This window comes from Dama dama, chromosome 20 (assembly GCF_033118175.1).
Source record: "Dama dama isolate Ldn47 chromosome 20, ASM3311817v1, whole genome shotgun sequence".
Classification (NCBI taxonomy): Eukaryota; Metazoa; Chordata; class Mammalia; order Artiodactyla; family Cervidae; genus Dama; species Dama dama.
Window position 1 is genome coordinate 32,272,956 of NC_083700.1, and position 20,563 is coordinate 32,293,518.

The 20,563-nt window shown below is 47.2% G+C and overlaps 1 protein-coding gene across 3 annotated transcripts in view; it reads left to right on the forward strand.

Moving 5' to 3' along the window:
- The window catches only part of KCND3 (potassium voltage-gated channel subfamily D member 3), a 211,422-nt gene extending 191,418 nt beyond the window's left edge, over positions 1 to 20,004 (forward strand). Inside the window, exons 2-7 of one of the 3 annotated variants that reach the window (XM_061121152.1) lie at positions 7,958 to 8,120; positions 14,938 to 15,039; positions 15,371 to 15,460; positions 16,961 to 17,017; positions 18,439 to 18,686; positions 19,582 to 20,004. In XM_061121152.1, the coding sequence (XP_060977135.1) occupies positions 7,958 to 8,120; positions 14,938 to 15,039; positions 15,371 to 15,460; positions 16,961 to 17,017; positions 18,439 to 18,686; positions 19,582 to 19,783 (862 nt within the window). In that variant the 3' untranslated portion in view covers positions 19,784 to 20,004. Of the gene's footprint in view, positions 1 to 7,957; positions 8,121 to 14,937; positions 15,044 to 15,370; positions 15,461 to 16,960; positions 17,018 to 18,438; positions 18,687 to 19,581 lie in introns of all 3 variants that reach the window. The other 2 variants (XM_061121154.1, XM_061121153.1) reach the window with 2 other exon arrangements.
- Positions 20,005 to 20,563: the final 559 nt, after the last annotated feature.

Below are 20,563 nucleotides of genomic sequence, written 5' to 3' on the forward strand. Positions count from 1 at the left end.
GCCAGGGCTGTGTGAGGGTCCTAAGTCTGGGGTGAGCACCACAGCCCCCTGTATCTGGTGTGTCACCTCCAGGAGAGGCTTTTCTTGTCCCTTGTTTTTCTCCACCCTCAGAGCCACAGTGGGGGGTGGAGGAGGGGAGTCCTTATTTGCCTGAAAGACAGAAAGAAAATAAGGCTATGGCTTAGAAAAATTTTTTCTAGGCCACGACATTTTCTGTTTTTTTCTTTCTTCACCCTTTCCTTCCTCGAAATTCCACGGAGAAAATAGGCCATCGTGGCCATAAGGACTTAGAGAATCACTGTTAGTTCCAGCACATCAGTGTCCCTGCCCAAGGGGCCCCAGGAGGGTCTGCAGGCAGGACAAGGGGCACTGCCCATCACGATCATCACAGTCCTAATAGCTGTTACCTAATGAGTGTTTACTAAGTAACAGGAATTTCATCTTTGCAACCATATTGCAAGGAATGTTTTCTTCATTAACTCACACATTCGATCAACATTTATTGAAGTGATTTGAGCAAGGGAATGACATGCTTGGATCTGCATTTTAAGACAATGGTTCTTTGCGAATTAAAGGAGAACAAAGTGTAAGTGAGGTGTCTGGTTAAGGGGATTTCAAAGAAGTTCAGTCTAGAAACCACAGTGGCCTGGACCCAGGGTTTATTTAATAAATGTTTATAAAGTTCTTAATATGTGCCAGAATCGAGCCTTTTACAAATGGTAACTCATCTAATCCCTTGCAACAGCCCTGTGAAGTAGGTACTATTATATTATCAGTCCCAGGAAACAAGATAAAGTAATTTGCACAAAATTCACCCAGCTCACAAGTGATAGAACCAGGACTTGCCCCAGATAGTCTGCTGCTCAGAGTCCACACTTTTAACTGCTATGCTATACTGCTGCCTCTGAGGGAGCAGAGATGGCTGAGAAGGGGGTAGGCTCCAGCTGACTCCTCAGAGCCTCTCCCACCACCACCCTCTCCCTCGCACAGCCTCATCCACTCCCCTGGAGAAGCAGGATCTCACAGACAGAGCAGGACAATGTAAACAGACCAACCTGGGTTTTACCCCAGGCAGTTTTGCCTGTGACTACCTGAGGACCTTGAACAGTTCACTGTCCTCTCATCTCTAAGGAGGGCTAAGCTTACTTGTCAGGGCTTTCGTGTGATCCAGTGATGGCAAAGTTCCTAACATATGCCCCAGTACACTGTTCCCTTTCATCTTTCCATTCTCCATCCCTACTTCTTTAAGCCAAACGATCCCATTCCTTTGATTGTTTCCCCTATGAATTCCAGAAACTTCATCATCTCTCCCTCTCCTTTCTGGACATGACCCAGTTAATCAATGCCCTATAGAATACGTAGTGCCCAGAACTGCACACAGCAGCGGAGAAGCGGTCTGCACCAAGGAGCAGAATGCGCGCACCCACTCCTTTTTTCTGGTCCCTTCCATCCAGCTCAAGGCAGCGTGAGGTCCTGAGCCGCTACGTTACACTGGTGACTGTGTTAAAGTCAGTTCCCTCAGTGATTTTTAACTTGGATGGCTTTTAAGCTGCTCTCTCTCATCAGCTATACAAGTCATTGATTATTTGAACCAAAATGCTGGTGTTGTCATTTATCTTTGTTGAAATTAATCTGGTTGATTTCACCCATGATTACAATCTGCTAAAAATCCTTTTGACTCCTAAAGGCCTCAATTTATAGTAGTGCTGTCATTTAGAAATTTGAAGAGCTTGATTAAAAATAATCAACCCTGGCAGCTCAGCTGGTAAAGAATCCACCTGCAATGCAGGAGACCCTGGTTCGATTCCTGGGTCAGGAAGAGTCACTGGAGAAGGGATCGGCTACCCACTCCAGTGTTCTTGGGCTTCCCTAGTGGCTCAGCTGGTAAAGAATCCTCCCGCAATGCGGGAGACCTGGGTTCGATCCCTGGGTTGGGAAGATCCCCTGGAGAAGGGGCTGGCTTACCCACTCCAGTTTTCTGGCCTGGAAAATCCCGTGGACTGTACAGTCCATGGGGGTCACAAAGAGTCAGACACGACTGAGTGACTTTTCACTTTCACTTTCATAGCCACATCATCACCAGCATCATCATCATTGTCATTGTCTCAGGATCCAAATGGAAGAGGGTTAAACAAAAGCAATAATTTGTTGGTGTGCAGAATCAAAAGAAGGCTTGCACAACTTAACCACAGGAAAGGCAAAAGTAAAGCTGATCCTCTCCAGGAATTAGAACAGGAACTCAGACCTCCACTAGATTTCCCTTTTCATCTCTCATCTCTTTCTACTGTCAGCCTGCTTCATTTCTAACTACAATCCGGCTTTTCCCCATGGCAGAAAGCATGGCAGCCAGTAACTCCAGAGCTTTTTAAGTTGAGTTTCAACTTCTTTGAAAGAGATTGATCTGGTCCCAAGGGTAAAAATCCAGGGGAAGGAAAAAGTCGACTAACACCATTAGCCAACAGTATAAATGCAAATCAAACTCACAGTGAGAAACTAAAATGAGGGTTACCATGTGATCCTGCAATTTCACTCCTGGGCGTAAATCTGGAGAAAACGCTAATTCAAAGAATGCACACACTCCAGTGTTCATAGCAGAACTATTCACAATAGCCAAGGCATGGAAGCAACCTAAATGTCCATTGATAGATGAATAGGTAAAGAAGATGTGGTGTGTGTGTATGTGTGTGTATATATATATATATATATATAATGGAATATTATATATATTATATACATTATTATATATATTATATATAATTTTATATAAATAATATTTATATATAAATAATTATATATAAATATAATAATTTATATATAAATATATATATTATATATAATGGAATATTATATATATGTGTGTGTATATATATATATATATATAACAGAATATTACTCATTGATAGATGAATAGGTAAAGAAGATGTGGTGTGTGTGTATGTGTATATATATATGTGTGTGTATATATATATATATAATGGAATATTATATACATTATATACATTATTATATATTATATATAATTATATATATAATATTTATATATAAATAATATATATAAATATAATAATTTATATACATATAAAATATATATTATATATAATGGAATATTATATATATGTATATATAATGGAATATTACTCAGTCATAAAAATGAATGAAATAATATCATTGGCAGCAACACAGATGGACCTAGGGATTAACATAGGAAGTAAAGTAAGTCAAACAGAGAAAGACAAATATCATATAATGCCATTTATATGTGGAATCTAAAAAAATGATACAAAAGAATTTATTAATAAAATAGAAATAGACTCACAGACACGGAAAGCAAACTTATGGTTAATAGAGGAGACAGTGGAGGGTGAAGAGGAAAAGACAAATTAGGAGTTTGGGATTAACATATACATACTACTATGCATAAAATAGATTAAAAAAACAAGGACCTACTGCATAACACAGAGAACTACATTCAATATCTTGTAATATCCTATGAGAAAAGAATCTGAAAAGAAATATGTACATTATACATATATATATATACACACACATATAATTGAATCACTTTGCTATACATCTGAAACTAATACAACATTGTAAATTAACTATACCTTAACTATACCTCATTGTAAATTAACTTTACCATTTTAAAAAATGGGTAAAAAAGGAAAAAACCATGAGATACCACATCACATGCACTAAGGCAGCTAGAATCAAAAGATAAAGGGTAACAAGTATTGGTGAAGATATGGAGAAATTGGAACACTGATTTAATGGTAGTGGAGTTGTAAAATGGTACAATTCCTCCAACTGCTAAACATAGTAACCACATGTCCAAAATAAGGAAATCCATGGAGGCAAAGAGCAGACTAGTGGTTGCCTAGGGCTGAAGGGTGGAGTGTGGAACGATCACTACAGGATGAGTACTAAGTTTCTATTAGGGGTGTTGAAAATGCTCTAAAATGCTCCCCAGTGGGAGCAGGGATACTGGGGAAGGCTTGTAAGAATATAGCAGCTCCTCTGAGACCCTGCTCTTCTGGACAGAGTTTATGTCATAATGGGGAGGGGAGGGGATCAGTTCCTATGAGTGAGTAAGATATTAGCAGACGAAATATTGGATGCCCTCCGCACTGGCTATTCATAGAGAATTTACATTTACCCAGATAAAGCATCGAGGGCTTCTTCTGAATTATCTCATTAATTATCACAACAACCTTGTAAGTTAGGTTTATAAAACCCATTTATATTGGTAGAGGTTCAGGTTACGTAACTTCCCCAAGGACATTTAACTATTTAGTAAGTAACATTTGGCTCTGGTTCAACCCCAGATCTGAAGCCAGTCTCCTTTCTCAATCATTAGGCCACACTGCCTCCTTCTGGCCTGAAATGAGTAAAAAATTCTGGAATGCACCAGTGGAGACCTGAATTTAGATCCCGTCTTCATTTCATTTGCTTAGTACTCTCTCACTGAAGGACACCCTTCTAACATGAAAACCAGGAACTTTCTTCGCTGTCCTGGGACCACTGTTGGTCGTCTTTTTTGTTGTTGGTGGTGGTCATCTTTGAGAAGGGCCAGAAGATTCGACATGGTTGCTCAGTGCCTGCTAGCCACGCTGCTGTCCCCTCCCTGTTCCTCCAGCTCGCCCAGTGTGTAGAGAACTGGGCAGGAACATGCCTTGCTGCAGTCACGATGCAGTCCGTCTGTAGCCGGTTAACCCTCTCAAAACAGGAAATAAGGGTCATCTGGCAAGACGTGTGCTTAGTGAACCAATGAGGCTTATTTTCCAAATGCTCGCAAGCTGTCCACTTAATAATCCGCTCTCAAATTCTGCCAGGAATTGGTTGACAGAATCGATGGATGCCAAGCCTGCTGGTCTGTGGTTCCTTAGACCTTCTTTCCCCTTTTTTAAAGATACTGATACTTTAGACTCCTGGGATTTCTCTGCGACATCATGATTTCTCAGCCATCATGAGCAGTGGTTCTATAACACCATCTGCACATTCCTCCTGTCTCCTGCAGTAGGATCCAGGTGGGCCTGCGATGGGAATCCACTGAAGACAGCTGGCCACTTGCCTGCTCTCCACTCCCCTGCTTCAAGCTCTGGATACTTTTTTCCCCACATGTGTCCCTGCCTTCCCAAGATAAAGCAGGTTCTCCTTCGTGGAGAAGGCAAAAAGCACATGGGAGTTGCATTGGTCAGCTTTCTATCGTCTGTTCCAGCAGACCATCTGCCCAGCAGATGAGTAACTTTCCTTTCAGTGGCGAAAACAACCTCCCTGTTGTCCTTAGCATTTTTCACAACCTCAATCACTGAAATGTAGCCTTCCTGACACTGTTCTTACAAACTCCCACCATGCCTCATTTTCACCCATGGTCAGGTACCCAATGTCCACCTTTCAATCATATTATCTAAAAATTTATTCATCACTTGGATGGTTAGAACTTGGAACAATCAGCTCATCAGCAACAGAGACCATAGTTTTCAGAATGCCTAGGTAAAAGTGAATCTATTTATTGTTTGTAGAACGGTACACGTCACAATGGGGCTTCGCAGGTGGCTCAATGGTCAGGAATCTGCCTGCCACGCAGGAGACATGGGTTCAATCCCTGGGTCAGGAAGATCCCCTGGAGAAGGAACTGGCAACCTACTCCAATATTCTTGCCTGGGAAATGCTATGGACAGAGGAGCCTGCCAGGCTACAGTCCATGGGGTCACAAAAGAGTCAGACATGACTCAGCAACTAAACAACAACAAATACATCACAACAGAATTATGACCTTGGTTACTTATTATCTTCATTTTTGAGACAAGGAAACTGAGGCCCATAGTCACATTCCCCCAAGGTCACACTGTGATTTCAGGTGGAGCTAGGTGAGTCTTATCAGAGCCAGGCTCTGGACCACTTATCTGGAAGCCACTCCTGAGCATCATGGCAGAGAAGGCAAACCTAGCATCCGTGCTCCCAAAGGAGCACTCAGTGGTGTGACTGAGACAGCTTGAGCCAGAACAAAGGGCCTCGACACTGAAGAAGAAGGAAGAAGGGTGTTGAGAATCTTAAATGGGGCCATTCATCCAAGGATGTGTCAACCATGGCACACCTTTGACCAAGCCCTTAGGGTTAGGGGTGAGAACTTCACAGTTCTGCAATGGCTTCCCCATCGCCTTCCACAGTCTTTCTGGACCCCAGGACACCTGGGTCCTTCAGGACAAGTGACTTGGAGCCTCACAATTTCAGCAGCAACAATTCCAGGTCACCCTAAGGCTGTTTCTGCTCCGGACACCCAGAGGGCACAGAGGTGGGGAGAGGTAGTGGTTCTGGCTTTGGCCAAAGGAGTCGTCACAGTTCTTTACCTAACGTGGCCTTTAAATGATCTCAGTAAAGAAGAGGCTAAACACTTAACTGCAGCTGAGCATATCTTATTGATTGGAGGAGACGGCTCTGGCCTGTTTGCCTGGGGTTGAGCAGGAGCCAGGCCAAGCCGGTCCCAGGAGGTGGCTGCCAGGGTGTGAAGTACTTAGGAGAGTTTCTCTGAGCTCTGAGAGGGGCTGGCACTGTCCCAAAGTGTCTTCACAGCTTAAGGGGCTGAGTTCTGGAGCTCATAGACCCCTTTAAGACAGTGGGATGATGTGAAAAGACGAGAAAGCAGGAGGTGTGGGTTTTGCTCCCAGCTGTACCCAAACATGAGCAACCCACTTCATGCCCCTGAGCCTTGACTCCTGCATCTGTCCAGTGGTCATCGGGGTTCCAAGTTCACGGGGTTCGTGGAGCTTATGTGAGTCAAATGTGTAAACATGCTTTGTAAATTATAAGTTTTCACATAAACAGAAGGCGGTTTACTCTTTGTTATTTTTATTACCATAAGAGAAATCGTGTTGTTCTGCTTGAAACTTGTCCATGGCTCCTCTTTGCACTTGGAATGGAACCCGTGCTCCTTGTGGGGGGCCCCTGGACCCCGCATGGTCGGCCCTGCCTGGCCCCCACCTGCCGCCTCAGTCTCCTTTTGTAGAACTCCCCACCTGCCCTGCATGCCAGTCCTGCTGGCCCTTTCATTGTTCCCATAACAGGCCAAGCCCCTTCCTACCTCAGGGCCTCTGTCCTGTCTATTCCCTCTGCCTGGTAGCTCTGCCCCAAGTGTGTAGCGTGGCTGGATTCTTTACCTTCAGGTCTTAGCTTAAATGTTACCTCCTCAGGGAGGCCTTTCTGACCACACTTCCCCAACCGTGCACTGCACCATCTCTATTCTCTCCCTGGAAAGAGCCAGAAGTTACAATGTTTTTATATATTCACTTAAGTGTTATGGTCTTCCCCTGGAAGGAGGCTGTCTCTGTGAACATAAGGACCTTGTCTGTTTTGTTCACTTGCAGATTGTATCATAGTACCTGACACATAGTTCAGTTCAGTTCAGTTGCTCAGTCGTGTCTGACTCTTTGCGACCTCATGACTGCAGCCCACCAGGCTCCTCTGTCCATGGGATTTTCCAGACAAGAGTACTGGAGTGGGGTGCCAATGCCTTCTCCGGTCCGACTCTTTGCGACCCCATGAATCGCAGCACACCAGTCCTCCCTGTCCATCACAAACTCCCGGAGTTTACTCAAACACATGTCCATCGAGTTGGTGATGCCATCCAGCCATCTCATCCTCTGTCATCCCCTTCTCCTCCCGCCCCCAATCCCTTCCAGCATCAGGGTCTTTTCCAGTGAGTCAACTCTTTGCATGAGGTGGCCAAAGTATTGGAGTTTCAGCTTCAGCATCAGTCCTTCCAATGAGCACCCACGACTGATCTTTAGGATGGACTGGTTGGATCTCCTTGCAGTCCAAGGGACTCTCAAGATAGCAGGCACCTAAATAACTGTCAGATGAATGAATGAATGGGTGAATGGGTGAATGATTAGCAGGGGAGCCTGATTGTTTCCCAAATGGCCCCTCTTCCTTACACCTGCTTGTCTTCGTCTTTCAGATATGGAGACATGGTACCCAAGACGATTGCAGGAAAGATCTTTGGTTCCATCTGCTCGCTGAGCGGTGTCCTCGTCATTGCCCTGCCGGTCCCTGTGATCGTTTCCAACTTCAGCCGGATTTACCACCAGAATCAGAGGGCGGATAAACGCAGAGCACAGAAGGTAAGCCTCAGACCCGGAAAGGGGTAGGCCACACCGAGAGGGTGCCCTTGGCCTTGTGCCTTGTCACACAGAGCTCATGGGAGAATCCCTGCACAGATGGCCTCTGGCTTTGGAAGGTAAGCAACCCTAGGTGCCGCCCCACCTACCAATGTCCTGCATGCCAACCGCGGTCAGCTGCGCAAGGCTACAAACTCTCAATTACCCACAAGCCAATGTTCTCCTTGTGGATATTCTGTGCAGTTTCCTTGGGCCCTGGCCACCCCTCCTAGACCGCAGCTACTTACATTGGGCAGCGCCTGGACTCCTCCCTTCCACAGCCAAGAGCTTGCCGGGGAGCACAAGCACTTTTCAGAACCCTGTAATAGCCTATACCAAACAGAGGGACAAAAATAAATTTGCTAAAAAGAAAAATGAATACTATGAAAGGAGAACATTCTGAGGCCATTGAGTTCAGGGACAAATTGCACAGCGGGCTTTAGTCACCTCAGGGTATCGTAGGATAGGGCATAGAACTGCCCTTGACAGTCAGGAAACTAAGCATGTGTCCTGGAAATGTTTCCAGTGATGTCCAGTGAGCACACCTTAGGGAGGCTAGGCAGGGCGAACAGGATGAGGAAAGATGTCTGAAAGTTTTGGTGTGCCCAGAGAGAAGCCTCCTTTCCTGACGGGCCTCCACCTCGCGCTCTCAGCCAGCTGTAGTTCACCTGCATTTTTTGGACATCTGGCTATTGAAGGTACTTGGACCCAGGGAGCAGTTTTTCCTTTCTCTTCTGATCTATGCTGAAATACTCCCCCTTCAGCAGCATCTCAACCTCCAGTGGGGTACCATCAAAGCCTTTCTGGGTACAATGGAGTGGGAGGACCTGAAAGAGTCACTTAGGGAGGCCTGAAACATTATGTCCTTATTGTATTCTTTCTTCATTCATTCATTCCACACATGTTTACTGAGCACCTACTATGTGCCAGGCCCCATGCTGTGCAGCTGGGTTACTTCCTCACCACGTGAGCCTCTCTTCTGGCCTTGCTTTTGCAGAAATAACCCCCCAGTGGCGGGGCTTTCTTGACATATCAGAGGGATCCAGAATTTCAGAACACATCTGTGTATGCTGATTGAAATGAAGTCTCAAAGATCATGAAAGTTAGCTCTGAAATGTATAATGATTTGCATGTAACAATACTTAATGGGGGTTTCCCTGGTGTCTCACTGGTCAAGAATCTACATGTAATGCAGGAGACCCAGGTTTGACTTCTGGGTCGGGAAGATCCACTGGAGGAGGAGATGACAATCCAGGCAACCCACTCCAGCATTCTTGCCTGGGAAATCCCATGGACAGAGGGGTCTGGCAGGCTATAGTCCATGAGATAGCAAGAGTCAGACACAACTTGGCGACTAAACCACCACCATACATAATATATATCACAGTTATATAAGAAATCCAGTTGGTCCCCACTTCCAACATCTCCCCTTTTGCCCTACTGTCTCCCTCTGCCTGTGCAGTGATATACTTCGACTTAGCCTGACTGGGGTCTGTGATGTCAGCCCGCCTTGGGTTGATCTACAGTCCTCTCCATCCCCTCCGGCACCAGTTTCTACCTCTTCACCCAAGGTCAGGGCTTCCCCACCCCCATCCCCTGCGAGCCAGCCCCAAAATAGAAGTTTTATCTCTTTCTCCATTCAAGTCAGCTGGCAAGTGTGAACAATAACTACATTCATTATGCTGTCCTTAAAAGAGGGGCAGGAAGAAACTGGGATCTCCTTTCCAAATCAAGGAGCCTAAAGCCCTGAAGGGCCAGGGGTCCTATAGCAATGGCAACCCCAGCCCCCCACCGCCCACCACACCGCCAGGCAGGGCTGACACAGGGTTTTTGAAGAGCAGTAAAGGTTCCTGGAATCCTCAACTCTCACACCAGCCCACAGCAGCCCCACTCTAGCAGGGCTTCAGCCGCCCCTGCACCCCCTTCCCTTCTGTGCTCACGCCCTTACCTGCTTCTTAGAGCATCTCGTCCGCTAACATTTTGCCCCCTGCAAAGAATGCTGTGGGGCCATTTCTCCACACAACTTTACAGAGTTCATCCCATGTGATTAGGATACATGAGGAATCAGCCTGGGCGTCTTCCTCCTTCCAGCCCCTCAGGAGAGAGTCCCTCCCTCTGCTTCCCTCCTCCCTCTCCCTCTTTGCTCTCCCTGGAAATCAAAGTAAATATTCATAGTGTTTTCATCTTGCCTGGATACTGTCCCTTCTCGTGGTCCACTCAGCTCTGTCTCTTTTACCTTGGGCTTCTTGTGAGAAGGGAAAAAAGACACCACAAGAATACTGCTTGCTTCCAGCCCCAGGTCTATCACAGCAGTGAGGCAAGGCAGGCAGGTCAGGGGACTCAGTGGGGAGTGGAGAGATGGGCCAGGAAGGGGGTCAGGGGAGCTGATGACAGCTCTCAGCTCAGACTACATACTCAGGAGTCATGAGGGTAAGCACTAGCCCGTGTGCCTCGGGTGGAAAGGAAAGGACCAAAAAGTTGTTATCCTTTCCCATCATGACTGATTTGCTTGGGATTATTGCTTAAAGGACTCACCTGGGTCCTTTAAGCCAGGTGAGCTGGAGATCAAGGAAGGAGGCAGTGGACAGAGAGAGGGGAGCATCTGAGTGGGGATTTTTATTGGAATAAGTATAGATACACATGTAGCTATAAAATTATCATATCCAATGCATGGGCATTGACATAGCTACAACCCACCAAGCCTATTCAGACTTGCCCAGTTTTGCTTGCACCCATGTGTGCCTGTGTGTGATGTTTTATACAGTTTTATCACCTATGCAAGATCACACATCCCCCACCTCAGTCAAGATACCACACAGTTTCAATACCACAAGGATCCCTGTATCTCTTATAACCACTCCCCACAACACACCTCCACCCTATCTCTAAACCCTGGCAGCCATTTATCTGTCCTCCCTTTAGAAAATGTTTTCATCCTTTAAATGGTATATTAATGGGCTTATATAGTAGATAACCTTTGGAGATTGGCTTTTCCCATTCTGTTGTAATTTCCTCGAGATTCATCCAAGTCAGGTGAATCAGTAGTCTATTCTTTTTCTTTGCTGAGTAGTATTCCCTGGTATGGGTGCATCCGAGTCATGATTAACAATTTGCATGTTGAGGGACATTGGGTTATTATAAGTAAAGCTGCTATTAACAGCCACTTGCAGGTTTGTATGTGAACATAACTTTTCTTTTCTCTGAGATAAATGCTTAAGAGTACAATTGCTCATGGTATCTTTTGGCTTTTCCAATTCTCTCTCTTTCTTCTTCTGCCTCTCCCAGGGCAGAGATGTCGATACTCATGCTCCAAGGATACCTGGCAGCCAGGCAGCTAGGAAGTACTTCATCGTGAAAGTCTTCTAGGGGCCCACAGAATTCTTGAGCTTATTAGCTTGTACCAGGAACTGTCCCCAGGGTGGCAAGATCCTCCATCCTGACCTCTCCTCCAAACCTGGAATCTCTACAGCTGTTGAAAATGCAAGTTTTGGGCTTTGCTCATCAGGTTAAAACTTGCCTGAATGGAGCTGAAATTTAGGGAAGGAGAGGGATGTTATGGAAGCAGCATTGGCCTGAAGGTTGGAAGATCTGAGCTGAAGTCTGGCCCTGAAAAAATCCCTTCCCCTCACATCCTCCATTTCCTCGTCTTTATCTTTTTTTTTTTTTTTTTTTCCATTTCTTTGTTTTTAAAACAGCCTAGATGATCTCCACATTCTTTTAACTCTCACACTGTACTTCTGGCCATAGAAGAGAGGGAGGTTGACCAGCCCACACAAGGACTGAGTCCATCACAATGGCTTTTTTAACGTGGATTTCTGGCCATCTGTGTAGGATCATCTTCCTTGCTGGGCTATCACAAGCCTCACTTGAGCAAATACTCAGTGCAAAGCTCTGTGCTAGGTGCTTAAGATAAAAATACACATAAATCACAGACTCTGGCCCTCAGGAGCTCAGAGTCAAGCCAAAGTCCTCACCAAATTACATGTGCTGGGTAGTGTTCTGTAAATACATTGCAGACCTCTTTATCCTGTGTGGGAAATGATTAAACGATATAGTGCATTTGATATGACAATCTGTTGCTTTAATAGAGCCCAGGGTAAGATAAGATTAAAAGAAGTGCCACAGAGGAGAGCAGGAGAATCTTTCATCTCAAGAAAGTAATGAAGACAGAGCCCAGATACAAGAAAGGTCTGGCTCTAAGTGGTGCAATCAAATTATATAAGGCTATAATGAGCTTGACACAATTGGATTTCCATATGCAGCTCTCAACACCCAGCACTCACCCAAAACAATAACAGCACATCCTCAAATGATGGAGGACTTGGGTGAATGCAGACATGGAGCTGAGGGGAGAGGTGGAGCCGGATCCCAGGGAGGAGAACTGTCCTGCAACTTGAATGCATGTACTTTGCTCAGAGAGAAGAGGAATGAGGGGCTTGCTTACCGCCCTTTCTCTCCCAGCTTCCTCTTTTCATTCTCAATCTAGAGGAAAGTTCTTTCTCAGATTTATAGGCAGATCTTCCAGGCTCAAGTGCTGACCTCTTGCCCATATTTAGAAACCAGGGAAGGTCGTTGACTTGTCCCTGCAAGGACATACTGGCCACAGGGGGACTTCCCAGGACACGATAGGTATCATGTGTTCTTCGTGCTTCTGTTGAGAGCCAGAAGCCAAGTCCCTGGCCTCCTTTTAGTAGATGAGCCAGACCAGCAGGACACTTGGAGGGGACACTTGCCCACGCTGGGGAGAAGGTGACAAGAAGTGAAAATTACCACAACTTTTCAAGGACGCCTCTGTTCAGAGTCCGTGCTGAAGTTAAGTGCGGATTTTCCCAGAGGCAGGAGGAAGGACCCCTCTGGCCTAGAATAGGGCTGTTAGTCCATGTGGGCTTCTCTGCTTCCTGGAGCTGGGTCTAGATCCACAAGAGCCCAAATGTGAAGCTGCATGTTTTTAAACCAGCAGAAAGCCCTCTACCCATCCCTTCTCCCTCCCAAAGCCTCTTTCCTGTTAGGCCTCACTCTGCAGTTGTGCTGCTGTCATGGTGACACCGATTATGTTTATTGGGAAGGAGAAGAGAAGCCAGCCTGTGCAGCATGTCCCACCTCTCCCACGGCCTCTGCAAGCAGGAGAGATGAGCATGCATGGCTGACATCCCATACAGTCTTCCCGTGGGATAGTGCTGCAGGCCTCCCAGGATGGAACTGGGGAGATTTCCGGTGCCATAGCCAAGGCTGGGGCTTTCCTGGTGGCTCAGACAGTAAAGAATCTGTCTGCAATGGGGGAGACCCAGGTTTGATCCCTGGGTCAGGAAGATCCTTTGGAGAAGGGAATGGCTACCCACTTCAGTATTCTTGCCTGGAGAATTCCATGGAGAGAACCGTCCAGCACACTACAGTCCATGGGGTCGCAAAGAGTCAGACATGACTGAGCAACTAACATAGTTCAAGCCAGGGTGGTGTATGGAAATATGTTCCATTTTGCCCTCTCTCACCCACAGTGGGCCCTTGTCACACATACATGCATCTACATTCATTCCCATAGACGTGCACAACAAAACAGACATATAGAGACATACCCCAAAGACAGACACACAATTGTAAATTCATCTATTGATTTACAACTTACTAGGCACGGGAGAGACACCAGTGAACGAAACAAAAACTGTGACCTTCGAGGAGCTTGTTTTTTATTTATTGGGGTATACTTGCTTCACAACATTGTAACTAGTTTCTGCTGTAGAGTGAAGTGAATCACCCATTTGTAGACACATTTCCTCTCCCTTCTGAATGTCCCTCCCATCTAGGTCACCGCATCGCATTGAGTAGAGTTCCCCACACTATACCGTAGGCCCTTGTGTGCATGCATGCTAAGTCGCTTCAGTCGTGTCTGACTCTGCGACCCCATGGACTGTGGCCCACCAGGTTCCTCTGTCCATGGGATTCTCCAGGCGAGAATACTGGAGTGGGCTGCCACGCCCTCCTCCAGGGGCTCTCCCCGACCCAGGGATGGAACCCTCTATGTTGCCTGCATTGGGAGGCGGGTTCTTCCCTACTAGCACCATCTGGGAAGCCCCCACAGGCTCTTACTAGTTATCTATTCCAGGCGTGGCAGTGTACACAGGTCACTCCTAAATCTCCCAGTTCATCCCACCCCCTTATTTCCCTGCTTGAGGTCCGCTATGTTTGTTCTCTACATCTGTGTCTTTATTTCTGCTTTGCAAATAGGCTTATCTGTACCATTTTTCTAGATTCCACATGTATAGCCAGACCTTGAGGAGCTTTACATTCTGGTGGGGGAGAGAGACAGTAACAAGATAACTATACAAAACATATACTACCCCCTCCCAATGGAATGGGGAACACATGTAAATCCATGGCTGATTCATGTCAATGTATGACAAAAACCACTACAATATTGTAAAGTAATTAGCCTCCAACTAATAAAAATAAATGGGAAAAAAAAAAACCATATACTACCTTAGTAATGAATGCTAAGGAAAAAATAGAAAGACGGGGAGGAGTTGAGGGCCACATGTACACACTCCCTGATTTTCTCCTAATTAACTGGTATTTGGGCACCTGCTGAATGCAGGGAGAAGCACTGGACCCTAGGGGAGAATCAGGGAGCTCTAACATGTGCTCCTTGCAAGAGCCTGCAGTCTGGAGATGAGAAATACCCTGATGCAATACTGAGTGGATAAAGGTCATGAAATTTGGGGGAAGGAGGGAGGGCTTTGATGAGTAATAGTCCCCCTCACTCTTTTATCATCTCTGTCAATCACAGAAGGCCCGCCTTGCCAGGATCCGTGTGGCCAAAACTGGCAGCTCCAACGCCTACCTGCACAGCAAGCGCAACGGACTCCTCAACGAAGCGCTGGAGCTGATGGTAGGTGCCCCGAGGACCTGGGGCCGGGAGGTGGAAGGGAGGACGAACTTGGTTTCTCCTCCTGGGGACACCAGCACTTCCGCCCCAAAGCCCCAAACTTTCCCCCAGTAGCAGCCCTCTCTACATTCCTCTTCCATAGGGTTATCATTGTATCCCTAAGCCAGCTTTAGCTTAGGTGCCCCTAGCCAAACACTAACATGTTCTAGGGTGACCCTAAAATTCGGTTCATCCAGATTTTTCTGGCCCCTCCTCCCTTCTGTGGAGAAATGAAGGAGATGGAGAGACAGAGAGCCACCAGCTTTTCACTCAGTATCTCTTCTTTTCTTCCTAGGGCACCCCAGAAGAGGAGCACATGGGCAAGACAACCTCACTCATCGAGAGCCAGCACCATCACCTGCTGCACTGCCTGGAAAAAACCACTGTGAGTCCCAGCCCAGCGCCACCTCCTTTCTCATCGCTGACCCCTGACCCTTTTCAACAGTCAGAACTTACAGAGTGTGAACTCTACCCACATCCCCACCCTGGGCCCAAGCTTCAGAAGCCAAAGTCTGTCCCCTTAGAACAAAAGAGTAGCGATGAGGTCTCTATCAACCCTCAGAAGGAAGACCCCAAGGGTCAGAGGCCAGCTCTGCCCTGCAGTGGCACAGAGGAGGCCATTCCCCTGGGCTTTCCACACAACCCCTCTATCTCCATCCCCATGGCCCATTTCTTAGTTACTGAGGCCTAAGGGCTGAATCTATCAGCTTCTCAGTTCTGATGGGCATCACTCTTCAAAAGTAGGGCTGAATTTATGACAGATTGCTACAGGACCGCAAAGAAGAACGTCAACTTCTGTCCCAACCCTGGGGCTAGATGGATGGAATTTGTGAGTCCTTCTGCTGCCTCCACTCCACTTGAAACAGGAGACAGTGAATGAAAGAGGCAGTGCATATATTGCTCTAGCCAGCAATTTTACCAGTACCACCCATCTTAGCCACCCTGCAATTCTCAGGGAATTCAGATTCTGAAAGGCTTGTTGTTGAAACAGAGTCATGGCTTAGGGTGCCCCAGCTGGAATGTGGAATGATGCTTGTGCCTCACCAATAGGCTGAAAGGAAGGGCAGTGGGGCCAACCCTGGACCCTTGGCAAAAAGTGTTAGAAAGAGTGGGGAGGGAGGAAAAGTCAGGCTGGACAACAAAAGAGGGACAAAGGGAAACTTTCCTGTTTCTTTCTAGGATCTCCCTCCCCAAAAAGCCTATAGTCAGGGCTCAGCACACTAAGCAGGGAACTTTCTAATTCTCAATATTCCATATCCTGGCCTCCCAGATGTGGGGGGAACAGATATTAGATGACTCTTAGATGAGACAAAGGGAGGCACTGGATGGCAGCTGAACCCAGTGAGGACTTCCAAGGTGGGAAGGTACTCTGAAAACCCTAGTTTCCAGGATTTATTAAATAATTCATAGAGTCAAGAACTGTATGTGCATATCTAGAATTCTTCTCAAAGATTCAGAGCTTGCCAAAGAAATAGGCCTGGACCCAACTGCCCTTTCCGAGTTGCATGCGCTGGGGGGAATGTGTAAGTTGAAAGGATTTGGGTGAAATTTAACATTGGGTTTGAAGGGATGGAATGTTGGCATTGAAGAAATGAGATCTTGGAATCGAGGGATGGAATGCTGGCATTGAAGGGATGGAATGCTGAATTTGGGGGAAAGAATGTCAGATTGGGGGTGGGGTATATTGGGATTAAAAGATGGAATGCTGGATTTTAGGGGAGGAATGTTGGACTCCAAGGGTGGAATGCTGGGACAAAGGAGGAAGAATGCGGGGAGCAAGGGTGGAATGCTGGGATTGAGAGACTGAATGTCAGAACTGAGCTTGGGAATGCTGGAATGTACAATCAATGGTGTTTTTATCTTCTGTTGGCATGTTGTCCTGTAGGGGTTGTCCTATCTTGTGGATGATCCCCTGTTATCTGTACGAACCTCCACCATCAAGGTATAACTTTTTAAAACTTTGATTGATGTTTCTCTCTCTGATTCCTCTGAGTCTGTGGAGTCTCCTCTTTTTACCCCCCTGGTCTGGTTCTCTGCATGCGCTGTTGATTCTTCCGGGGCTTATCCCACCTCTGCCATCACACCCAGTACCAGCTCAGGCTTCCAGTTTTCTTGTGCCTTTCTGATTCCCTTTTTTGACCTCCCCAGGGGCTTGGAGGGGTGGTGGGACATGGCACCAGTGTTGGTATCCTGTGAGTGTCCATGTGCCACGTCTGTCTATGCCCCCACCCCCCAACTCCACGGGAACTCCTGGTATTGGCTGTCGGGGCTGGTCTCTCTCTCTCTCTCTTTCTCTCTCTCTGAACTCTGTTCTCACGCTATTTCTCTTCAGACTTTCTCCTCACTCTGGCAGCCTGGGCCAGATTGTTCACACGAGATGTTTAGTCACCTTGGCCAAACAACCATATTATAGTCTCCTGTGTTGCACTCCACCCTATCCTGATGGCCTCCATTGAGAGTCTGTTAGCATCCCCTCCCCGTGCTGACACTTGACCTAGGGAATCCTGTGCCTTTAGGTGTATTAAGGAGCCATACCCCATAACCAGCTTCCCTGGCAGCTCAGTCAGTAAAGAGTCTGCGTGCAATGCAGGAGATCCAGGTTCAAACCCTGGGTTGGAAAGATCCTCTGGAGAAGGGAATGGCAACCCACTCCAGTATTCTTGCCTGGAGAATCCCATGGACAGAGGAACGTGACAGGCTACAGTCCATGGGGTCACAAAGAGTCAGACACGACTAAGTGACTTTCACTTCAACCCATAACCAGGTGAGAAAAAAATCAATCATCAAAAGAAACGATAACTCTTGACATTGTGACCCCATTGGCCTTCAAGAGCAAAGCTCTCCCAATTCTGTGAATAATTCAATGCCTTTAAAATCCTGGGTCTCATGCTTACCCAGGATTCATAAGGATCTCACCCAGTAAAGCCAGAAAGAGATAACCTAGCACACCCACTACTCATAGTCAGGGACTCCTTGCCTGCTGCCCCCGGTGGGTATCCTGTCAAAGCCTACAAAGTCAGGCAAGTCTTTGCTTCTAGCTCTGAGGATGCCACGAAATCCCTCCATATCCTCTATATCCCTTCAGCCAAAGCTGCAGATGAAGTACAGGAAACATTGTGATTTCATGACTGCAGTCTCCGCCCTTCAGTCTGATGACCAGGGCTGCCCATGGGAATCTCTTCCTTCGTTCCTTCGAGGCCTATGGGACACCCCCAGGTCCGGAACGCTTCTTGGTGCTCCAGGCAGCTGGGCACCCTCCTCTCAAGGGCCAGAACAGAGCCAGGCAGGGTGCTGGGGCTCCTCCCGCCCCCGCCCCCACTTCCTATCTCTGTCTCTTACCTGTTCCCCCTCTGCTCCCCACAGAACCACGAGTTCATAGATGAGCAGATGTTTGAGCAGAACTGCATGGAGAGTTCAATGCAGAACTACCCGTCCACGCGGAGCCCTTCCTTGTCCAGCCACCGGGGCCTCACGACCACCTGCTGCTCCCGCCGCAGTAAGAAAACCACACACCTGCCCAATTCCAACTTGCCGGCCACCCGCCTGCGCAGCATGCAAGAGCTCAGCACGATCCACATCCAGGGCAGCGAGCAGCCCTCCCTCACCACCAGGTGGGTGGCTCCCGTCCATCCTCCCCGAGGCTTTCAGGCACTCCCTGGGCTTCCCCTGTGGCTCAGCTGATAAAAAGTCTGCCTGCAATGTGGGAGACCTGGGTTGGATCCCTGGGTTGGGAAGGTCCCCTGGAGAAGGAAAAGGCTGCCCACTCCAGTATTCTGGCCTGAAAAATTCCATGGGCTGTATCATCCGTGGGGTGGCAAAGAGTCGGACATGACTGAGCGACTTTCACTTTCACTTTCACAGAGTGATGCCATCTCTGCGTTAGGAGAACCCTGGGGTCTTCAGCCCTCCCTCCCCCATATCTAATGCAAGGGCCTCCCCCAACTTCCTTCTCATCCTCGCAAGTTAGCCCAAAAGTCCCTCCTATGCTTTGGAGGATACTACAGCATGTTTAGGCCCAACTTGGGGGGCGGGGTAGATATGAGAAATATTTATAACAACAAAAATCCAAAAATGACCTACCTGGTGCAGAGAATGGATTGTTTTCTCAAGAAAGTAATTTTCACAGTTAGACATGCCTTATCCCAGGCTAATTTTGCATCACAAAGTGACTCTGCTTATATTTAGGCCCCTTCCCACTACCTCCAATGAATTGCAAGGAATTCAGGGGAAGTAAAATCAAGTGTCACAAATGATAGGAAAATAGTACACTGGAAGGGAAAATGTATACTCTGAATTCCAAAGCCCAATATGCATGACTTTTGCAATTTGGGGTAGTTGAAGAATAGTCATCAGAATGGATAATTACAAGCCAAATACCTAAAGCAGAGATGGAGGGACACCCAAACCACCTCCTAGTTACTATAAGCTAGACATGTAGAGGGTCACAGAAGCTTTGGGACACTAGCAAGATGAACCATCATCAACTCACTCTTTTTTTTATCCCAGTCGTTCCAGCCTTAATTTGAAAGCAGATGACGGACTGAGACCGAACTGCAAAACATCCCAGATCACCACAGCCATCATCAGCATCCCCACCCCCCCAGCACTGACCCCGGAAGGCGAAAGTCGGCCAGCCCCTGCCAGCCCGGGCCCCAACACGAACATTCCTTCCATAGCCAGCAATGTTGTCAAGGTCTCTGCCTTGTAAAACCACTGGACAGAGGGCCAGTGCAGGTAGTGGGAGTGAAGGGGGCTGGCATGTCGGTGGGTGGCCACTGGGACCACTCCCTCCCCCTTCCCCACTATTCCTGCCCGCCCCGTTGCGCCCCTAGCACTGAAACTTGTGCCTGGAAGAGAAGGAGGCAGCGAAGGGGCACGTGAGGTTCACTGCTGCTGGCGTGGACGCAGCCCTGAGCTACTGCATCTCGCTGGGGCCAGAGAAAGGGAGGACGGGTGGGGGTAAGGATGGGATGTGGGGGTACAGGCTGTGAGCCAGGACAGGGCCCAGAGGGGGGGAGCCTCAGACCAAATAACAGATGTTTCTGGAGACCCCAGTGAGGAAAATACAAGACCAAGAGCAGCACAGAGGCCGAGTTGTCACATGCAAAACAGGAAGAAAATATAACACTGTGTATTTAAGCGCCTTTTTCAAGGCTCTTAATGGATAATATTTATTCATGGGAAAAGGTGGAAAACAAAAACACCAACGGAGTTTTGTGAAATGTTTTTCTCCATGGACCCAATACCTTTGAACCAAAACAATGCATTTTGTGAGGGTTTTTGTTTTTGTTTTTTTCTCTCTCCTTTTATAGCAAAAGCTTTTAGGCTAAGAAGTCAGTTACTGCTGAGTTCTCTCTCCATTCCCCCAGGTAGGTGAGGTCAAATGAGTCTGGGCCCCACTGCCCAGTCGACCTGCACAGAGCAGCCAAGTGACCACACAGCAACACTCACCCTCTGTCTGTCCCCGTCTGCTTTGTCTCTGTACCTC